The 19,410-nt window shown below is 50.4% G+C and overlaps 1 protein-coding gene across 1 annotated transcript in view; it reads left to right on the plus strand.

Annotated features, from left to right (window-relative positions):
* Positions 1-19,410, plus strand: part of SLC38A8 (solute carrier family 38 member 8) — a 41,479-nt gene that overhangs the window by 15,930 nt on the left and 6,139 nt on the right. The window contains exons 3-6 of the mRNA XM_020915083.2: positions 9,999-10,140; positions 10,920-11,021; positions 14,138-14,195; positions 19,193-19,307. Coding sequence (XP_020770742.2) covers positions 9,999-10,140; positions 10,920-11,021; positions 14,138-14,195; positions 19,193-19,307 — 417 coding nt within the window. The remainder of the gene's footprint in view (positions 1-9,998; positions 10,141-10,919; positions 11,022-14,137; positions 14,196-19,192; positions 19,308-19,410) is intronic.

Here is a 19,410-nt window from a genome sequence, read left to right on the forward strand (position 1 = left end):
GAGCCCAGTGTTTCTCATGATGTACTCTGCATATAAGTTAAATAAGCAGGGTGACAATATACAGCCTTGATGCACTCCTTTTCCTATTTGGAACCAGTCTGTTGTTCCATGTCCAGTTCTAACTGTTGCTTCCTGACCCGCATACAGGTTTCTCAAGAGGCAGGTCAGGTGGTTTGGTAATCCCATCTCTTTTAGAGTTTTCCACAGTTTATTGTGATACACACAGTCAAAGGCTTTGGCATAGTCAATAAAGTAGAAATAGATGTTTTTCTCTCTTACTTTTTCAGTGATCCAGTGGATGTTGGCAATTTGATCTCTGGTTCCTCTGCCTTTTCTAAAACCAGCTTGAACATCTGGAAGTTCAAGGTTCATGTATTGCTGAAGCCTGGCTTGGAGAATTTTGAGCATTACTTTACTAGCGTGTGAGATGCGTGCAATAGTTCGGTGATTTGAGCATTCTTTGGGATTACCTTTCTTTGGGACTGGAGTGAAAACTGATGTTTTCCAGTCCTGTGGCCACTGCTGAGTTTTCCAAATTTGCTGGCATATTGAATGCAGCACTTTCACAGCATCATCTTTCAGGATTTGAAATAGCTCAACTGGAATTCCATCACCTCCAACAGCTTTGCTTGTAGTGATGCTTTCTAAGGCCCACTTGACTTCACATTCTAGGATGTCTGGCTCTAGGCAAGTGATCATACCATCGTGATTATCTGGGTCGTGAAGATCTTTTTTGTACAGTTCTTCTGTGTATTCTTGCCACCTCTTAATATCGTCTGCTTCTGTTAGATCCCTGCCATTTCTGTCCTTTATCGAACCCAATCTTTGCATGAAATGTTCCCTTGGTATCTCTAATTTTCTTGAAGAGATCTCTAGTCTTTCCCATTCTGTTGTTTTCCTCTATTTCTTTGCATTGATCCCTGAGGAAGGCTTTCTTATCTCTCCTTGCTATTCTTTGGAACTCTGCATTCAAATGGGAATATCTTTCCTTTTCTCCTTTGCTTTTTACTGCTCTTCTTTTCACAGCTATTTGTAAGGTCTCCTCAGACAACCATTTTGCCTTTTTGCATTTCTTTTCCATGGGAATGGTCTTGATGCCTGTCTCCTGTACAGTGTCACAAACCTCCATCCATAGTTCTTCAGGCACACTGTCTAGCAGATCTAGTCCCTTAAATCTATTTCTCACTTCTGTTGTATAGTCATAAGGGATTTGATTTAGGTCATACCTGAATGGTCTAGTGGTTTTCCCTACTTTCTTCAATTTAAGTCTGAATTTGGCAATAAGGAGTTCATGATCTGAGCCACAGTCAGCTCCCAGTCTTGTTTTTGCTGAGGGCTTAAGAATCCTTAATTTTGAGTGTTAAGAAGCATCTTAGGGGCTGCCATGTTGAGGAAGATTAGAAAGAGTGCCTTTTGAGATGGATTCCCATGGCCTCCTTGTTTAGAAGGGGGCTGCTGTGTTGAGAAGGATCTGAGGAGTAGCTGTGTTGAAAGAATTCTGAGAGGTGCTTTGTTTAGATGTATTCTGAGGGGTTGCTTTCTCGGGAAGGATTCTTAGTGCCTCCATGTAGAGCAGAATCGTAGGGGCTGCCATGTTGAGAAGGATTTAACGGACTATGTTCGGGATGATTTGTGCTGCTGCCGTATTGAGAAGGTTCTGAGGTACCACAGTGTTGCGAAGGATTCTAAGGGGCTGCAGTATTCACAAGGATTATGAGGGACCTGAATGTTGAAAAGAATCTTAGGAGCTGCTGTGCTTTAGAGGATACTAAGGGTCTGCCATGTTGAGAAGGATTTGAGGAGTTGCTGTGTTCAGAAGGATTCAGAGGGGCTGCCATGTTGAAAATGATTATGAGGGACTGCTGTGTTGAGTAGAATCCTGAGGGGGTGCCATATCAGAAGGATTGTGAGGGCCTCTGTGTTGAGAAGAATCTTAGGGTCTACCTCGTGATGGTTCTGAGGGGCTTCTGTGTTCATAAGGCTGCTGAAGGGTGATAGCATTGGGAAGCATCTGTGGTGCTGCCATGTTGAGAAGGATTCTATGTGGCTGTTGTGTTGAGGAGTCTGAGGGACTGCCAAGTTGAAAATGATTTTCAAGGGCTGCTGTGTTGAGGATTCTGAATGGCTGATCTTTGGTAAGGAAGTGAGGGGTTGCCATAAGGAGGATTCTGAGGTGCTGCCTTGTTGAGAAGGATACCGAGGGCCTGCAGTGTTGGGAAGGATTTCATGGGACTGGCATATTGGGAAGGTTTTATAATGCTGTGGTTTAGGTGTATCCTGAGGCCTACTGTGTAAGAAGGATTCTAGGGGCATTTGTTTTGAGAAGGATGTGGGTGACTTCTGTGTTCAAAAGGATTCTGAGGGGCTTCAGTGTTGAGGAGGATCTGAGGCAGTGGAGTAAGTCATTTTGAGTAAGATTTTGAGGTCCTCCATGTTAAAAAGGATTCCAAGGACCTGTTTTGTTGGGAAGAACCGGTGAAGTTGTTGTGTTGAGAATGATTCTGAGGCATGTGTGTTGGGAAGGATTGTGAGCAGATGCTGTTAGTAAGAATTCTGAGAGGCTGCTGTGTTGAAAAAGATTTGAGGGTCCACCACATTGAGAAGAATTTGGGAGGGCTTGATGTTGAGGATCTAAGGTGCTGCCTTGTTGAGAAGGATTCTGAGGGCCTGCAGTGTTCAGAAGGACCTGAGGGGCTGCCTCATTGGGAACAATTCTCAAGGGATGTAGTATTGAGAAGAATGTTAGCAACTACCATTTGGGAAGGATTCTGAGGGGCTGCCATTTTGAGGAGGATCTGAAGGGCTACCATGTGAGAATGATTTTAGGGGCTCCATGATGAGAAGAATTGTAGGAGCTGCCATGCTGGAAGTATATTGAGGGCCTCGATGTTGAGAAGAATCTTAGGAGGTGCTGTGTTTTGGAGGATTCTTAAGAGCTGTGGTGTAGAGGAGGATCTAGGTGCTGCCATGTTCAGAAGGATTTTGAGGGGCTCTGGTGTTCAGATGGATCCTTGAGAGGCTGCTGAATTGATGAGGGTTTTGAGTGGTGGTGGTTTAGTCACTGAGTCATGTCCGACTCTCATGACCCTATGGACTGTAGCCCGCCAGGCTCCTCTGTTCATGGGATTCTCCAGGCAAGAATACTGAAGTGGGTTGCCATTTCCTTCTCCAGGGGATCTTCCCGAGCCAGGAATCAAACCTGGGTCTCCTGCATTGCAGGCAGATTCTTTACCGACTGAGCTATGAAGGAAGCCCAATTATTAAAGATGCAAAGGGTCTCAGATGCTACCATACTGAGAAAGATTATGTGCTGCTGTGTTGGGACAGTTTCTGAGGCATGGCCTGTTTGGGAAGAGTTCTGATGGGCTGCCATGTTGAGGAGGATTCTGACTATTGCCATGTTCAGAAGAATTTTAGGGGTTGCTGTGTTTTGGAGGATTCTCAGAAGCTATTGTGTTGAGAAGGACACTGAGGACCTGTAGTGTTTGAATAGATTCTGTGGGGCTGCCATATTGTGAAGGATCTGAGTAGACGTGGTGTTGATAATGATCTGAGTGACTGTCCTTTGAGAAGGACCCTGAGGGAACTGCTGTGTTGGGAAGGATTCTTGTGGGTTGCTGTGTCAGAAGGATTCTGAGGGCCTCAGTGTTGAGAAGAATCTTAGACACTGCCATGATGGGAATAATCTTAGCTACTGCAGTGGTGGGAATGATTCTGAAGGGCTGCCATGTCAAAAGGATTCTGAGGGCTTTTGAGTTATGAAGAATTAGAGAGGCTGCGGTGTTAAGGGCTCTTCTGAGATAGTGTCATGTTGAGTAGATTTTGAGGTGCTCCCTGTTGAAAACGATTCTGAGGGCCTGTGTGTTGGGAAGGATTCTTAGGGGCTGCTGCATTTAGGTAGATTCCTGTGGGCTGTCATTTTGAGAAGAATTCTAGGGGCTGCCATGTTGGGCTTAGCCACTGCTGTGTTGATGAGAATTCTGAGTGGCTCCCATGTTGGGAAGGATTCTGATAGGCTGCCATGTCAGGTTTCTGAGGGCTTTTATTTTGAGAAGTATCTTAGGGGTTACCATCTTAAGAAGTAACAAACGGGCTACCTGGCGAGATGGGTTCTGATGGCCTCTGTGTTTAGAATATAGGGGCTGCTGTGTTAAGAAAGATTCTTAGAGTCTCCATGTGGAGCAGAATATTTGGGAATGCTGTTGAGAAGAATCTGGGGGACTTCTGTTCAGAATGATTCTGAGGGGTTGCAGCATTGGGAAGGATCTGAAGTGCTGCCTTGTTGAAAAGGTTTTTCTGAGTTTCTGCTGTGTTTGGAAGGATGTAAGGGACCCACTGTGTCAAATGGATTGTGAGGATTTCTGTGTTGATGAGTTCTTAGGGGCTGCCATGTTGAGAAGAATTCTGAGGGACTGCTGTGTTGGGAAAGATTCTGAGGTCCTGCAGTTTGGTGAAGGATTCTGAGGTGCTGCTATATAGAAAATAATCCTGAAGGGCTGCTATGTTGAGCAGCATTCTGATCTGCTGTCATGATGAGCATTCTGAGTGGCTACTGTGTGGAAAAGATTGTGAGGGCTTTTGTGTTGATAAGAATCTCATGTGCTGCCATGTTGAGGTGAGGCTGATCTGTTGAAAAGGATTCTCTGAGCCTCCATGTTTTGAAGATTCTTAGAGGTTTCTGTGTTGGGAAGGATCTGAGACCTGGTTGTGTTGGTAAGCATTGTGAGGTGCTGCCATGTTGAACAGGATTCTGAGGGGCTGCCATATTGATAAGAATTCTGAGGGGCTGCCACATTGAAAATGTTCTGTGGAGTTGCTGTGTTGAGAAGGATTCTGAGGGGCTGCTGTGCTGAGGATTCTGAGTAGCTGCCTCACTGGGAAGGATATGAGGGGCTGTTCTAGAGGATTCTGAGGGCATACAGTGTTGAGATGGATTCTGAAGAGTTGCATATTGAAGAGGATTCTGAGGTGCTGCCTTATTGAGAAGAAATCTGAGTGGCTGCTGTGTTGGAAGAATGTGAAGGGCTGCCATGTTGAGAAGGATTTGGGGCTGCTGGGCTGAGAAGTATTCTGTGTGGCCGCTGTGTTGAGGAGGATTCTTAGGTTCTGTCTTATTGAGATGACTCTGAGGTTCTGCCATGTTTAGAATGATTGTAATGAGCTGCCATGTTCAGAAGGATTCTGGGGGCCTCTGCGTTAAGAGGGCTCTTAGAGGCTGCCATCCTTTAGAGAATTCTCAGAAGGATATGAGGACTGCTGTATTTAGAAGATTCTGAAATTCTGCCATGTTGAAAATGACTTTGAGGGGCTGCATATTAAGGGGGATTCTGAGCTGCTGTCTTGTTAAGTGTTCTGAGAGCCTGCAGTTCTGAAAAGAATCTTAGTGGGTGCTGTACTTTGGAGGATTCTCACAGGCTGCCATGTTGAGAAGGATCGGAGGAGCTGCTTTGTTCAAAAGGATTGTGAGGGGCTGCCATGTTGAAAATGATTTTGAGGGGCTCTGTGTTGGGACGGATCCTGAGGGGTTGCCATGTTGGAAAGGCTTGTGAGGAGCTATGTGTTGGAAAGGATTCTGAGGGCCTCCATGTTGAGAAGAATGTTAGGGGCTGCCATGTAGAGATGTTCTGATGCTTTTAATTTCTGTGTTCAGAAGGCTGCTGCAGGGCTACAGCATTGGGAAGGATCTGAGGTGCTGCCATGTTGAAAATGATTTTGACAGGTGGCCGTGTTGAGGATTCTGAATGGCTGCTCTTAGGGAAGGAAGTGAGGGACTGCTGCATAGAGTAGTTTCTGAGGAGCTGCTGTGATGGGAAGGATTCTGAGGAACTACCTGTTTGGGAAGAGTTCTGAAGGACTGCTGTGTTGAGAAGGATTCTGAGAAGTTATGGTGTTGGAAAGTATTCTGAGGGCCTCTCTGTTGAGAAGAATTTTTAGGGGCTGCTGTGCTTTAGAGGATTCTCAGAAGCTGCTGTGTTGAGAAGATTCTGATGGGCTGATGTGTTGAGAAGGATACTGAGTGGCTGTAGTATTTGGAAGGATTCTGTGGGCTGCCATATTGGGAAGGATCTGAGAAGATGTGGTGTTGAGAAGGAGTTTGAGTGGCTGTCCCATTGAGAAGGAGCCTGAAGGACTTCCTCATGGATTGCTTTGTCAGAAGGATTCTGAGGGGCCTCAGTATTGAGAAGAATTTTAGGGGCTGCCATGTTGGGAAGAATCTTAGCAACTGCGGTGGTGAGAATGATTCTGAAAGGCTGCCATGTCAAAAAGATTCTGAGGGCTTTTGTGGTGTGAAGAATCTGACGGGCTGCTGTATTTAGGAGGATTCTGAGGTAGTGTCATGTTGAGTAAGATTTTAAGGTGCTGTCTGTTGTAAATGATGCTGAGAGCCTGCTGCATTGGAAAGGATATGAGTGGCTGTTGTGTTGACAATGATTCTGAGGTATGTTGTGTTGGTAGGCATTCTGAGGTGCTGCTGTGTTGAGGAGGATCTGACTGGATTACGTGTTGAGAATGATCTGAGGGGCTGCTCTGTGTTAGGAAGGATTCTTAGGGGCTGCTGTGTTCAGAAGGGTTTTGAGGAGCTTTCATGTCAATGAGGATTCTGAGGGGCAGCTGTATTGGGAAAGGATCTGAGAGGTGTTGTATTAAGAAGGATTCTGATGGCCTGCCAAGTTGCAAAGTATCCTGAGGGATGTGTGTTGAGCAGCATTCTCAGAAGCTGTTCTGTTGTGGAGGATCTGAGGGGCTGCCAAGTTGAGAAGGATTGTACCTGCCTGTCCTGTTGAGGAAGATTCTGAAGTGCTGCATTATTGAGAAGAATTCTCAGTGGCTGCTGTGTTTAGAAGGATTCTGGGGCCTTCAAAATGATGAGAAGAATCTTAGAAGCTGCCATCCTTGGAGGATTCTCAGGGGCTGCTGTGTTGAAAAGGATAGGAGGGCTGCTATGTTCAGAAGATCTTGAGAGGCTGCCATGTTGAAAATGATATTGAACAGCTACCATGTTGAGGAGGATTCTGAGCTGCTACCTTGTTGAGAAGTATTCTGAGGGCCTCAGTATTTGGAAGGATTCTGAGGGTGCTGTGTTGAGAAGAATCTGAAGAGCTACTGTGTTGAGAAGAGTTTGAGAGACTACTGTGTGGAGAAGGAATTGGCATCCCACCCCAGTATTCTTGTCTGAAGAATCCCAAGGACAGAGAAGCCTGGTGGGCTACGTCTGAAGGGTCGCAAAGAGTCAGACATGACTGAACGACTAAACACAAGCATCCTGTGTTGAAGAGGATTTGTGGTGCTGCCATTCTGAAAAGGATTCTGAGGTGCCGTTGTGTTGGGAAGCATTCTAAGGGGCTACAGTGTTCACATGGATTCTACAGGCCTCAGTGTTGAAAAGAAACTTAGGGGCTGCTGTACTTTAGAGGATTCTCACTTGCTGCCATGTTGAGAAGGATCTGAGCGTTGCTGTGTTCAGAAGGATTCAGAGGTGCTGCCATGTTAAAAATGATTTTGAGGGGCTGCCATGTTGAGAAGGATACTGAGGGTTTGCAGTGTTTGGGAGCATTCTGTGGGACTGCCATGTTGGCAAGGTTTTGAGGTACTGTGGTTTAGATGGATCTTGAAGGCTACCATGTGAGAATTATAGAGGCTGTGGTTTTGAGAAGGATCTGGTGGGCTTCTGTGTTCAGAAGGATTCTGAGGGGCTGAGGGTTAAGGAGGATTCTGAGGTGTTGAGCTGAATAAAATTTTGAGCTGTTCCATGTTGAGAAGGATTCTGAGGGTCTGTTGTGTTGGGAAGGATCTGTGGAGCTTTTGTGTTGAGAATGATTCTGAGGCATGTGTGTTGGGAAGGTTTGTAAGTGGATGCCATGTTGGTAAGCATTTTGAAGCCCTGCAGTTTTGAGGAAGATTCTGAGGGGCTGTTATGTTGGGAAGAATTCTGAGGAGTTGCTGTGTTCAGAGGACCTCTGTGTTGAGAAGTATCTTATGGGCTGCCTTGCTTTGAAGGATTTTCAGGGGGTCCTATGTTTGAAAGATTCTGAGATGCTGCTGTGCTGAGGAGGATTCTGAGGGGCTTCCCTGTCAGAAGGATTTAAAGTATCTCAGTGTTGAGAAGAATCTTAGGAGCTGTTATGTTGGGGAGATCTGAGATCCTCTCTGTTGGGAGAAATCTGGGACTGCCCTGTGTTGGCGGATTCTCAGAAGCCGATGTATTGGTAAGGATCTGAGGGGCTGCTGTGTTTAGAAGAATTCTGAGAGGCTGCCATGTTAGGAAGGATCTGAGGTGCTGGCATGTTAAGGATTTTTGAGAGGCTGGAGTATTTAGACAGATCCTTAAGCAACTGCCGAGTTGATGAGGGTTTTGACAGGCAGCTATTTTGCAAAGGATCTCAGATGCCCCCATTCTGAGAAGGATCTATGTGCTGCTGTGTTGCGGATTCTGAGGTACTACCTGTTTGGGAAGAGTTCTGAGGGGCTACTGTATTGAGAAGGATTCTGAGGTGCTGTAGTGTTGGTGGGGATTCTGAGGGCCTCCATATTGAGAAGAATTTTGGGGGCTGCTGAGTTTTGGAGGATTCTCAGAAGCTGCTGTGTTGAGAAGATTCTGAGTGGTTGTCCTGTTGAGAAGGCTCCTGAAGGGTTGCCATATTAAGAAGGATTCCGAAGGCCTGCTGTATGAGAAGGATTGAGAGAGCCTCAGTGCTGAGAAGAATATTAGGTGTCGCCATGTTAGGAAGAATTTTAGCAGCTGCAGTGGTGGGAACAATTCTGAATGGTGGCCATGTCAAAAGGTTTCTGAAGGCTTTTGTTTTGTCAAGGATCTGAGGGGCTGTGGTGTTCAGGAGGATTCTGAGGTAGGGTCATGTTGAGTGATTTTGAGGTGTTCCATGTTGACAGGGATTCTGAGGGCCTGCTGTGTTGGGAAGGACCTGAGGGGCTGTTGTGTTGAGAATGATTCTGAGGCATGCCATGTTGGTAAGAACTCTGAAGAGCTGCTGTGTTGAGGAGTATCTGCGTAGATTACAAGTTGAGAAGGATCTGAGCGCCTGCTGTGTTGGGAAGGATTCTTAGGGGCTGCTGTGTTTAGATGGATTCTGAGGGGCTGTCATTTTGAGAAGATCTTAGGGATTGTTGTGTTGAGAATTCTGAGTGGCTGCTGTGTCAGGATTCTGAGGGCTCTTGTGTTGAGAAGTATCTTCGGGGCTGCCACGTTAAGAAGTATCAGAAGAGCTGCGTGGTGAGACAGATTCTGATGGCCTCTGTGTTTAAAAGAATCTTAGGGGCTGCTATGTTGAGAAAGATTTGGAGAGGGTTCAGGGTTGAAGAGTATTTGAGGTAGTGTTGTGTTGAGTACATTTTGGAGGTGCTCCATGTTGAGGGTTGTGGAAGCCTGCTGTGATGGAAGGGTCTGAGGGGCTGTTTCGCTAAGAATGATTCTGAAGCATGCCATGTTAGTAAGAATTCTGAGATGCTGCTGTGTTGAGGATGATTCTGAGGGCTGCTATGATGAAAATGATTTTGAAGAGCTGATGTGTTGAGGAGGATTTTGAGTTGCTGCCTTGTTGAGAAGGATATTGAGGGCCTTCAGTGTTTGGAAGGATTCTGAGGGACTGCCATGTTGGGAAGGTTCTGAGGTGTTGTGACTTAGATGGATCCTGAGGGCTACTGTGTGAGAAGGATTCTAGGGGCTGTTGTATTGAGAAGGATGTGGGTGGCTTCTGCTTTCAGGAGGATTCTGAAGGGGTGCAGTGTTGAGGGGGGTCTAAGGTAGTGTGGAGTTGAGTAAGATTTTGAGGTTGAGAAGGATTCCTAGGATCTGTCATTTTGGGAAGGTTTCAGGCTCAGGTGGCGGATCCCCAAGGGCCCGCAGCCTGTGTGATGTGGAGCAGAAGCAGCTAGCTCAGCCCCGCCCTAATTCTCCTCGTCCACTCGGGCCATCTGATAATGGGGTCACCCTGGGGCGGGCTCTCGGGGCTCGCTGCCTCTCCTTCCCTCCCTCCCCGCAGTGTGGGACTTCCTCCTGCCCAGCGCCCCGCTGGCCCCCCAGCCCTGGTACACCGACGAGCGCTTCACCCTGACCCTGCTCTGCGCGCTGGTCATCCTGCCCCTCTCCACGCCGCGGGAGATCGGCTTCCAGAAACACACAAGGTACGGGCTGCAGACCCCTCCTGGGGGCAAGAGCTGGGGCTGAGTCCCCACCTTGGCTGGCGTTTGGGGGTGGTTTCTGTCCACCTGGGATAGGGGAGCTGCCAGCATGGTTCTTTGCATTGGGAGAAGAGGAAAGAAATGTTAAATTACGAAAGTCATTTGTGTGCATGATAGAAAATACAGATAAACAGAAAAGAAAATTGCCTGTAATAACAGGGCATCCATTTTGTTAGTTAATGATCGCAGGCTTTTTCTGCACCCACACACACACAGACAGGCATGGAGACACACACACACACTTTTTTCATTTCACAGTCTGAGGCTGCACATATACTTTTGAGAAAATAAAGTCTGGCAAAAACCTTCACACAAATGTGCCGCCCACCTTTCCCTGCCATAGAGAGCAGTGGAGCTGAGAAACAGCGGGCAGGACCCCAGAGCCCCTGGGCGCCCCCAGCCCTCTCCAGCCGGTTCTTCTGCACGCTGTATTGTGGCCGCTTAGATGCTCGATCCCAGGGGCTGTGTGGCTATTGCTGGAGAGGTGGAGCGCCCGTAGTGATCACAGCCTCGCAGGTCCTACTGCTTGGCATGAGGGTGTCCCTGCCTGGAATGCCCTTCCTGCTATCCCCATTGTACAGATAATTGGGGCCCAGACAGGAAGAACTTGCCTGACCCCTTGCCAGTGTGGGCTGAGCTCACACCGAGACCCGCTCTCTATGGCTCCCCAGGCGCTGCCTCACCACTGTCGCCCCCTGACGCTGCACTCTCTCGTGTGTTAGCATCCTAGGCACCCTGGCCGCCTGCTACCTGGCCCTGGTCATCGTGGTGCAGTACTACCTCAGGCCCCAAGACCTCACCCATGAGCCCCCCCTGGCATCCAGGTGGGTCTGGGGGATGGCTTCCGGGGGCTTCTGTGAGGGGCGAGGGCAACTTACCCACCCTCCGTGGTTTGCACAGAGCCCTGGCTCGTCTCATGAAATTCTTCAGGTCTCTGATGCGGTAGAGCTCAGCGAAAGCTCCTTTCCTTGTTCAGAACCACTCAGCTGCTGATAGTGAGGACATGGTGAGGGACAGGGAAGAGCTACACACCCCGCCAGCCGGGGGCTCCTGGGCTGTTGCAGATGTGCCCCACAGTGTGGAAGCAACAGGACCAGCCAGCAAGATGCGGAGGCCAGAGAGGCCTGAGCGAGGCCAGAAGTGGAGGAATCCTGTAGGGATTTGAAGTTGCTGGGAGGACTGCTGTTTTGCATGGAAGCCATGTCAGGGTTTTGATCACAGCCCGGCCTTGTAATCAAATCTGGTGGCAGGCCAGCTCCAGGGGCCTGTGACCTGTGACGTCACCTCAGTCCCAGGCTCAGAAGGGCTCCGCCCTTGGTTTAACACCCTGCTGTCACCATCTTGAGATTCTTCATGGCTCCTGAACAAGGGCTGGCATGTTCATTTTGCACGTGGTCCCACAAATCCAGGAGGGGCAGGTCCTTCCTGCCCCCTCAGTGTCCTGAGCTACCAGCGCTCTTTGGTGCTCCTTGGCCTGAAGGATGTGGACCCTCCTGGAGAATAGGTCAGAGGTGGAGCAGGAGAGAGAGAGGAGAGTCTGGGGTGACTCTGAGCTTTGAGCAGGGGGACGGAGGGCCATGCTGTTTCCTGGACTGTGTGGGATGGGGAGGAGCAGGTGGCTGGGGGAGGCTTTTGGTGGCGACATGTTAGGTGGGAAAGGCTTTGAGACACTAAAGACATCAGGGAGCTGTCAGATCGGAGTTCAGAGAGGCCCCGGCTGGAAGGAGAAATGTCAGCCCAGAGGTGGCATGCAAGGGCTGTGTGAAAACTGTAACAGCCTGTGGTCCTCTACCCGGTCCTGGGGGCCCAGGAGAGGAATGGCAAGTCGGGAGCACTGTTCGCCTCCTGGAGCTGCTCGTTCTACCACAAACTGGGAGGCTGAAAGCAGCAGAAATCCCTCCCCTTGGTTCTGGAAGCTAGAAACTGAATATGAAGGTGTCAGCAGGGTTGCGCTCCCTCAGGAGGCTCTGAGGAGGGTCCTTCCTGCCCCCTCAGTGTCCTGAGCTGCCAGCCTTCTTTGGCGCTCCTTGGCCTGCAGGCGCTTCACTCCAGCCTCAGCGCCATCCTGACATGGCTCTCCCTGGGTATGTGTTTTCTCTTCCCTTAAGGGCACCAATCGTTGGATCAACCCCCAGCCTGCTCCAGTATGACCTCACCTTAATTTAACCAGTTATATCTACAGAGACCCTTTTTGCAAATTAAGTTTCATTCTGAGATTCCCAGTGGATATAAATTTGGGGGTGGGGGCGGTCACTATAAACCCAGGACAGATGATGATAGAAGCTGGATCTCAGAGGTCAGTGAGCAAAATTTCAAGAATTTTAGAGTGTTCACCACCGAATACTGCTCCTGGGTCACATGGGATTGAGCCCTGGCGCTGGATTTAGCCACAGAGGCCAGTCTTGATGTGGCTGAGTCTCGTCAGGGCAGGAGCTGGGAATAAGGCCCAGGTGGATTGGGGTCAGGAGAGAGGTCTTCTGAGCAGGGGAGGAGAGGAGTGCAGGAGGCGGGGCTCAGCGGCCCCCACACACCCAGACACTGATGGGGTAGTCCCAACAGAATGGGAAACCTGGCATGAGAGGGCTAGATCCACTGCTGATCTGCGGCCCTGAGTCCACTCGGGAGGGTCTCGTGCCCTGGAGGTGCATCCTCCAGGGCTGGAGCTCAGATGGCACCACCCACAGGGACAGGAGGGGACAGTGCACGTGGCTCAGAGGATGCAGGCAGGCAGATGGAGCAGCGGAAACGTGGGCTCTGAGAAGCCGGCCGTCTGCTGACAGTGCTGTTGAGGAAGGTCTGGGAAGGCAGGGCTTGGCTGGGGGGAGCCCCGGGCTGCATCCAGAGTTAAGAGTCAGCCGGAAACACGGCACAGAAGGGAGATGCGACTGTGCAAACCTCCTGTGGCTGCTGTAGCAAGTTACTGCCAAACACGGTGACTCAAAACTACACAAGCTTATTATCTTCTGATGTCAGAAGTCCAAAATGAGTCTCACTGGGCTGAACGCAAGGGGTCAGCCATGCTGTGTTCTTTCGGGAGGTCTAGACAAGAATCCATCTCCTGGCCTTTCCCAGTTCCTAGGGGCACCCACGTTCCTTGGCTCATGGCCCCTCCACAGTCTTCACAGCCATAAAGCTTCCATCTCTCTGATCTTGCTTCTGCGGTCACAGCTCCCTCTGACCATAGCTGGGGAAGGTTTTCTGATGGCAAGGATCATTATGATATATGGGGCCTAGATAATCCGGGGTCATCTCCCATCTCAGAGTCCTGACCTTCACACCTGCAGAGTCCCTTGTAGGTTATAAGGTCACAACCTCCCAGGTTCCCAGGATTAGGATGGGGGACTCTTTGGGGACCATTATTCTAGCACAGCCAGGAAACCCTGGTTGTGTAGTGGGTGCTATTTATGCCCCCCCCCAACTGTGTGTCCCCAAATCTGCTGGAGGCCAGAACCTGGAGCTGCTTGAAATGGAAGCCGGAGGGCCGGCCACCCATTGGGGCCACTGAGAGGGTTTGACCTCAAGAGTCTGCCCCATGCACTCCTCAGTTCTCTTAGGCCGCTTGGATGTCAAACCATCCTTGTCCTATTGGGGTCTGTTTGGATGTTGCCTGTGCCCTGCCCCCCCACCCCCAGCCCCTAACCTCACTGGGGACAGGCAGCCTCCAAGGAGGCTGGGAGTTCCTCCTAGCCATGTCCTGCCCACATTCTGCCTGCGTGGAGACTGTCAAGTTGTCAACCATCAGCACAGATGTACTTAAAAGTGCAGCACTTCACATGCAGCTTCTGCCACCCCTCAACCCTGGAGTGGACGTGGTTACTAAAATCTACCTTAGAGTCATGCTTTGTTACAGCTTGCTTGTATTATTAAAACTCGTCTTTAAGTTGAAGGTCGCTTTGAGTTTAACTTTTTGTGACAAACGCCCATTTTCATCTCTTTACAGTCCCTCCTCCTGGACCTCTGTATTTAGTGTCTTCCCCACCATCTGTTTTGGATTTCAGGTAACCTCGGCGTCTGTGTTGAGGAGGGCAGCATTTGCAGGCTGTGGTGACTTCCTGCTCCCTTGGGGGCGAGTGGCCTCCCTGTCGGGGGTGGGGGAGGTTTGCAAATGTGTTTCGGGATGAACCAGGCTGTCTCTAGGGGACCGTGCCTATGGGTTGGCATCTGGGCTCAGAGAGCTCTGAATTTCTCAGTTCAACTTGGGAACTGGCTCCACTGACCACCACCAGCAGCAGCCCATTTGTTGGGTCTGAGGTCGAGTGTGGGAGTCCGGAACCTGTGCCCTCCTTTGCAAAGTTCTGGTGGCAGTGTCACCCCGCCTGGGGACCCAGAGCCACCTTCCTGCAGGTGGATTCTGCCGCAGGGGCTAGAGGCTTGCAGGCTAGGAGGGCAGGAAGGTGTGCAGGGGCAGGTGCTGGGCAGGATACATAGAATCTGATAGAATGTCGTGGAGTGAGGGCTTCTGTGTGTGGAATCTAGTGGAGGGGCTTCTGATGCAGCTCTGGGGTTGGGTGCAGTTCAGAGATGCTGTTTGCCAGGCGCTGATGCCTAAGAGGAGTCTTGAGGAATGTGTGGGAGGCGGCAGGTGCAGGGAGATGCTTCCGCTGGAGAGCCACGGAGGGGAGGGGTCCCAGGCTGGAGAGCTTCTAAGGTCTGGGTGAGGTGGGTGCTTGGCGAGAGGCTGGAGATGGCTGCAGTGGGGGGTCGGGCTCTGCTCCCTGCCTTCTGGTCTCTCTTGGGGTTCCTTAGTCTCGCTGCAGGTGGCAGCTGACCCCCTTTTTCCATTGCTTATTTTGGAAAGATTTGCCTCTCTCCTAAAGACAACCACCTACCCACCACACTGACAGCAAAACCACCCCATGTAGAAGCATGTTCACAAGGCAGAGGGGCTCAGGACTGATGCGGTCTCAGCTTCCTAGCCCCAGTGTCTTCTCCACTTACCCAAACATCAGCTCCTTTTTCTGTTCTTCATCTTGTGTCTTCTCTGAGAACCATTTCTTGGGGGTGGGGAAAAAAATTCTGAAACATTTCCATTTCTCTTTATTATAAATGAGTTGTTGTATCGCTTCTGGGACTTAGCAAGCCACATACAGGATTTCTCACGTTTCGTCCTACACACCCAATATTTTGAAAGATGTAAAGTGATGATTTTGCTGTCAACTGTCTGGATGGAGTTTAACCAGCCCTCTCTCGGCTGCCTGAGCACCATATGGTGTAGCGGGCTCGCGCCAGCAGAGGGGAGGGGGCCCGCTTTCCAGATGCTTGGAGGGGGTGCCCCCCTCACCTTTGCCTCGGCTCCCTCATCTGATTCTCCTAGCAACCGAGGCCTGGGCTGCAGTTTCCAGGGACACGGGATGCAGAGACAGGGAGTTAGGAGAAAGAGGTGGATTGCGGGGTGGGGGTGGGGCTGAGGACCAGTTGCTGAGGCCAGGGAAGGGGCTGCTAGGATCCAGCTTGTGCAGTTGGGAATCTGGGGGTTGGGGGACTAGATGTAGGGGAAGGTGGAAGGGAGGAGGGTGAGGGGTAGGGCAGGGCCGTACAGGGAAATGGGGAGTCCCTGTCGTCGTCAGGAGTTCTGCCTCAGTTCAACCACACCATTTCCCACACACTTAGCAATGGGGACCCCTCTCCCACCTGTGCAGAATCAGAAAGAGGGGCTTTTGGGGAGCAGGGGTTGGGGTGAGGCTTTGCCCCAGCCACCCTGGCCGCATGTAATAGTTCTCCTTTGTTTTAATTGAGGCATGATTGATTTATGATATCATGTTAGTTTCAGGTGTATAGCACCATGATTCTGATAACTGAATATATGTATATGTATGTTCTTTTTCAGATTCTCTTCCTTTATAGGTTGTTACAAAATACTGAGTAGAGTTGCCTGTGCTATAAGTGGATCCTTGTGGGTTATCTGTTTTATATGTAATAGTGTGTGTATATTAGTCCCAAAGCCCTAATTTACCCCACACCCCCCTTTCCCCTATGGTAACTAGAAGTTTGTTTTCTATGTCTGTGAGTCTGTTTCTGTTTTGGAAATAAGTTAATTTGTATTTCTCTGTTTTTTTTTTAAAGATTCCACATATAAGTGATATCATGATATTTGTCTTTCTTAGTATGATAATCTCTGGGTTCTTATATGTTGTTTCAAATGGCATTATTTCATTCCTTTTTATGGCTGAGTAATATTCCGTCGCACGTCCGTACACCACATCTTTCTCCATTCCTCTGTCAGTGGACGCTTAGGCTGCTTCCATGTCTTGACTATTGTGAATAGTGCTGCAGTGGATGTTGGGGTGCGTATATCTTTCCAAGTCCCATTCCTCCAGATACGCGCCCAGGAGTAGAACTGCTGGATCATATGGTAGCTCTATTCTTAGGTATTTTAAGGAACCTCCATACTGGTCTCTGTAGTGGTTGCACCAACTTAGATTCGCACCAGCAGTGTAGGGGGCTCCCTTGTCTCCACTCCCTCTCCAGCATTTGTTATTTGTAGGCTTTGAGGATGGCCGTCTGACTGGTGTGAGGTGGTATACCTCATTGCAGTTAACCATCGTTGAGCACCGTTTAATGTGCCGGTTGGCCATCTGTATGGCTTCTTTTCTCTTGTTTCTAAACAGCTCAGCAGCTTTGAGATATGACTTACATGGGGTGCAACTCACCCCTAGGTCTTTGGGATGTTCACAGCCATCACCACAGTCAATTTTAGAACATTTCCTCACCCCCCAAAGAAACTTGTACCTGTTAGCCATCACTTCCCTTCCCCACCTCGTCCCTGCCCAGTCCCTGGCAACCAGAATCTTTCTCAGTGTCTCTGGATGTGCAAAGTAGATGGTCCTCTGTAGCTGGCTTCTTCCACTCTGCATGGTGATTTCTAGGATTGTCTGTGTGGTGTGTGTGTCGGGACTGCATCCCTTTTCACGGCTGGTGATGCTCCGCTGTCTGCTGAGTCCACGGCTTGCTTTCCCATCCCTCAGCTGGGGGACGTCTGAGCTGTTTCCACCTCTTACGCACCACGTGCTCCTCTGCCCCGCACCCCATCACTTCGTGACTAGTCAGGCTGCTCTTGGTCAGACGCTGTTCTAGATGCTGTCCCAGAAGGACAGCCCTGCCCTCAGAAGTTTTACTCCCTCGAATAAGACCAAGAGGAACATGACCCAGGAGTCTTGGGACCCACAGGGAGGAGGACAGGGCTCCATCCAGCCACCACCAAGCATCTTTTCCCCAGGCCTGGGTTCCCGAGTGCAGGAGGCAGGGCATTGATGCCTGCTGGTCGAGGGTCCTTTTGTATTTGGGGGGGATTTAAGTGCCCACTCCTTGGCTGAGCCGGCCTGCAGTGGGCTTCCATGAGGTCAGGGAGGTCCCTGAGGCTCGCCTGTTGTAGAAGGTGTGGTGGGCTTGCCCTGGGCTGCATGCCACCTCTGTAGCTGGAAGCAGGAGTCCCGCGGCCGAGGTGCCCCAGCCACTGCCAGTGTGTGCTCCACGAGGCCAGGGGCTGTGGGGCTGGTTGAGGGGCTACCCCAGACTCACACCGAGGGGACCAGTGAGGGCCTGAGTGTGAAGAACTGGGCTGGGCGCCGGGAGGCCTCATGACTGCAGGTGGGGCAAGAGGGATGGATGATTGAGTAATCCCAGGAGGGCCCTCAGCCGGGGGCCAGACTCCACACTGGGGATGAGTGAGGTGAGTGTGTCTGCTACCAAACACCCAACAGATGCTGAGCCAACAAGCCCAGCTGTGCTCATGTGGGGGCCAGCAGGAGAGGGCTTTCCTGAAGGTTGAGTAGGAGCTGGCTGGACAAGGGGACGCCCCCCGCAGAGCACACAGCACAGGCGAAGGCCCTGAGGCAGTGGGAGGGACTGCTGTGGGCTGAGCTTGGTGGTGAAGGGGGCTCTTGAGTGTGGCAAGTGGCAGGCCTAGATGGTCATCGTGCAGGTTTTGATCAGAAGGGAGTAAGTGAACGTGATGGTGGGAACCCTGTCCCGGGAGCCTGGGAAGTTCCCCAAACCCACAGGGTGTGTCCAGAAACAGCAGCTTCTCCCTGGCTGCCCAGGACCTGCCCCGAGAACATCACATCGTAGGTGGGCTCTTGGCAGTGGTATATGTATTTTAGATTTTTAAAAATGTGATATAGTACATAAAGTGAAAGTGAAGTCACTCAGTCATGTCCGACTCTTTGCGACCCCGTGGACTGTAGCCCACCAGGCTCCTCAGTCCATGGGATTCTCCAGGCAAGAGTACTGGAGTGGGTTGCCATTTCCTTCTCCAGGGGATCTTCCTGACTCAGGGATTGAACCCAGGTCTCCCACATTGCAGGCAGACACTTTAACCTCTGAGCCACCAGGGAAGCCTCGATATAGTACATAGGAAGTGTATAAATCATAAGTATGTGTGCTCCCACAAAACCATCACCCCAGTGGGGACATAGAACATCATCAGCCCCCCGGAATGCTCTCTCAGGAGCACCATCCACCCACCCATACCACTACTCTGCCCTCTGTCACCGTAAATGAGGGCTGTCAACTGGGTTAACTTTGTGCCCCTCCCCCAGGGGACACCTGGCAATGTCTGCAGACACTTGTTTTTTGATTGTCACACCCGAAGGGGGCGCTCCTGTCATCTCGTGGGTCAAGGCCGGGGGTCTGGTCCACGTCACACCGTGCGCAGCACAACCCCCAGCATCAACAGTACCGTGACTGAGGACCCCATCCTGGCTTGTTTATGTTACTTTTAACTTCACATACTTGGAAACATTCTTCTTCTCTGGCTTCTTTTGCTCCACGTTAGAGCCACAGGGCCTCTGTGACAGGGTGTGCAGTTGTGTTTACCCTTTTCAGTGCTGTGTGATATTCCACACATGAATATCTGATGACTGACTTCTCCCTTCTGCTAGTTGGTGGGCTTTTGGGTCATTGCTCATATTTTGGGACAGTGAGACTCTTTAGACGGTGCCAGGTGATTCTAGTGCCCAGCTGGCCTGAGCCCCACTGACCCTGCCCCCCCTTGCAGTGTCACGAAGCCGCTGTGTCCATCTACTGCAGCATGCGCCACCAGAGCCTGGGGCACTGGGCGCTGGTCTCCGTGCTGTCTTTGCTGGCCTGCTGCCTCGTCTACTCGCTGACAGGTAGGGCCCGCCTGGGGTGCCCAGGACCCGGGGGTGGAGCAGTAGGAGAAATTGGAATCATATGTGACCTGGGCACAGCGCTAAGTGGTTTGAGCACCTATGT

The sequence above is a fragment of the Odocoileus virginianus genome, chromosome 20, assembly GCF_023699985.2.
Source record: "Odocoileus virginianus isolate 20LAN1187 ecotype Illinois chromosome 20, Ovbor_1.2, whole genome shotgun sequence".
NCBI lineage: Eukaryota > Metazoa > Chordata > Mammalia > Artiodactyla > Cervidae > Odocoileus > Odocoileus virginianus.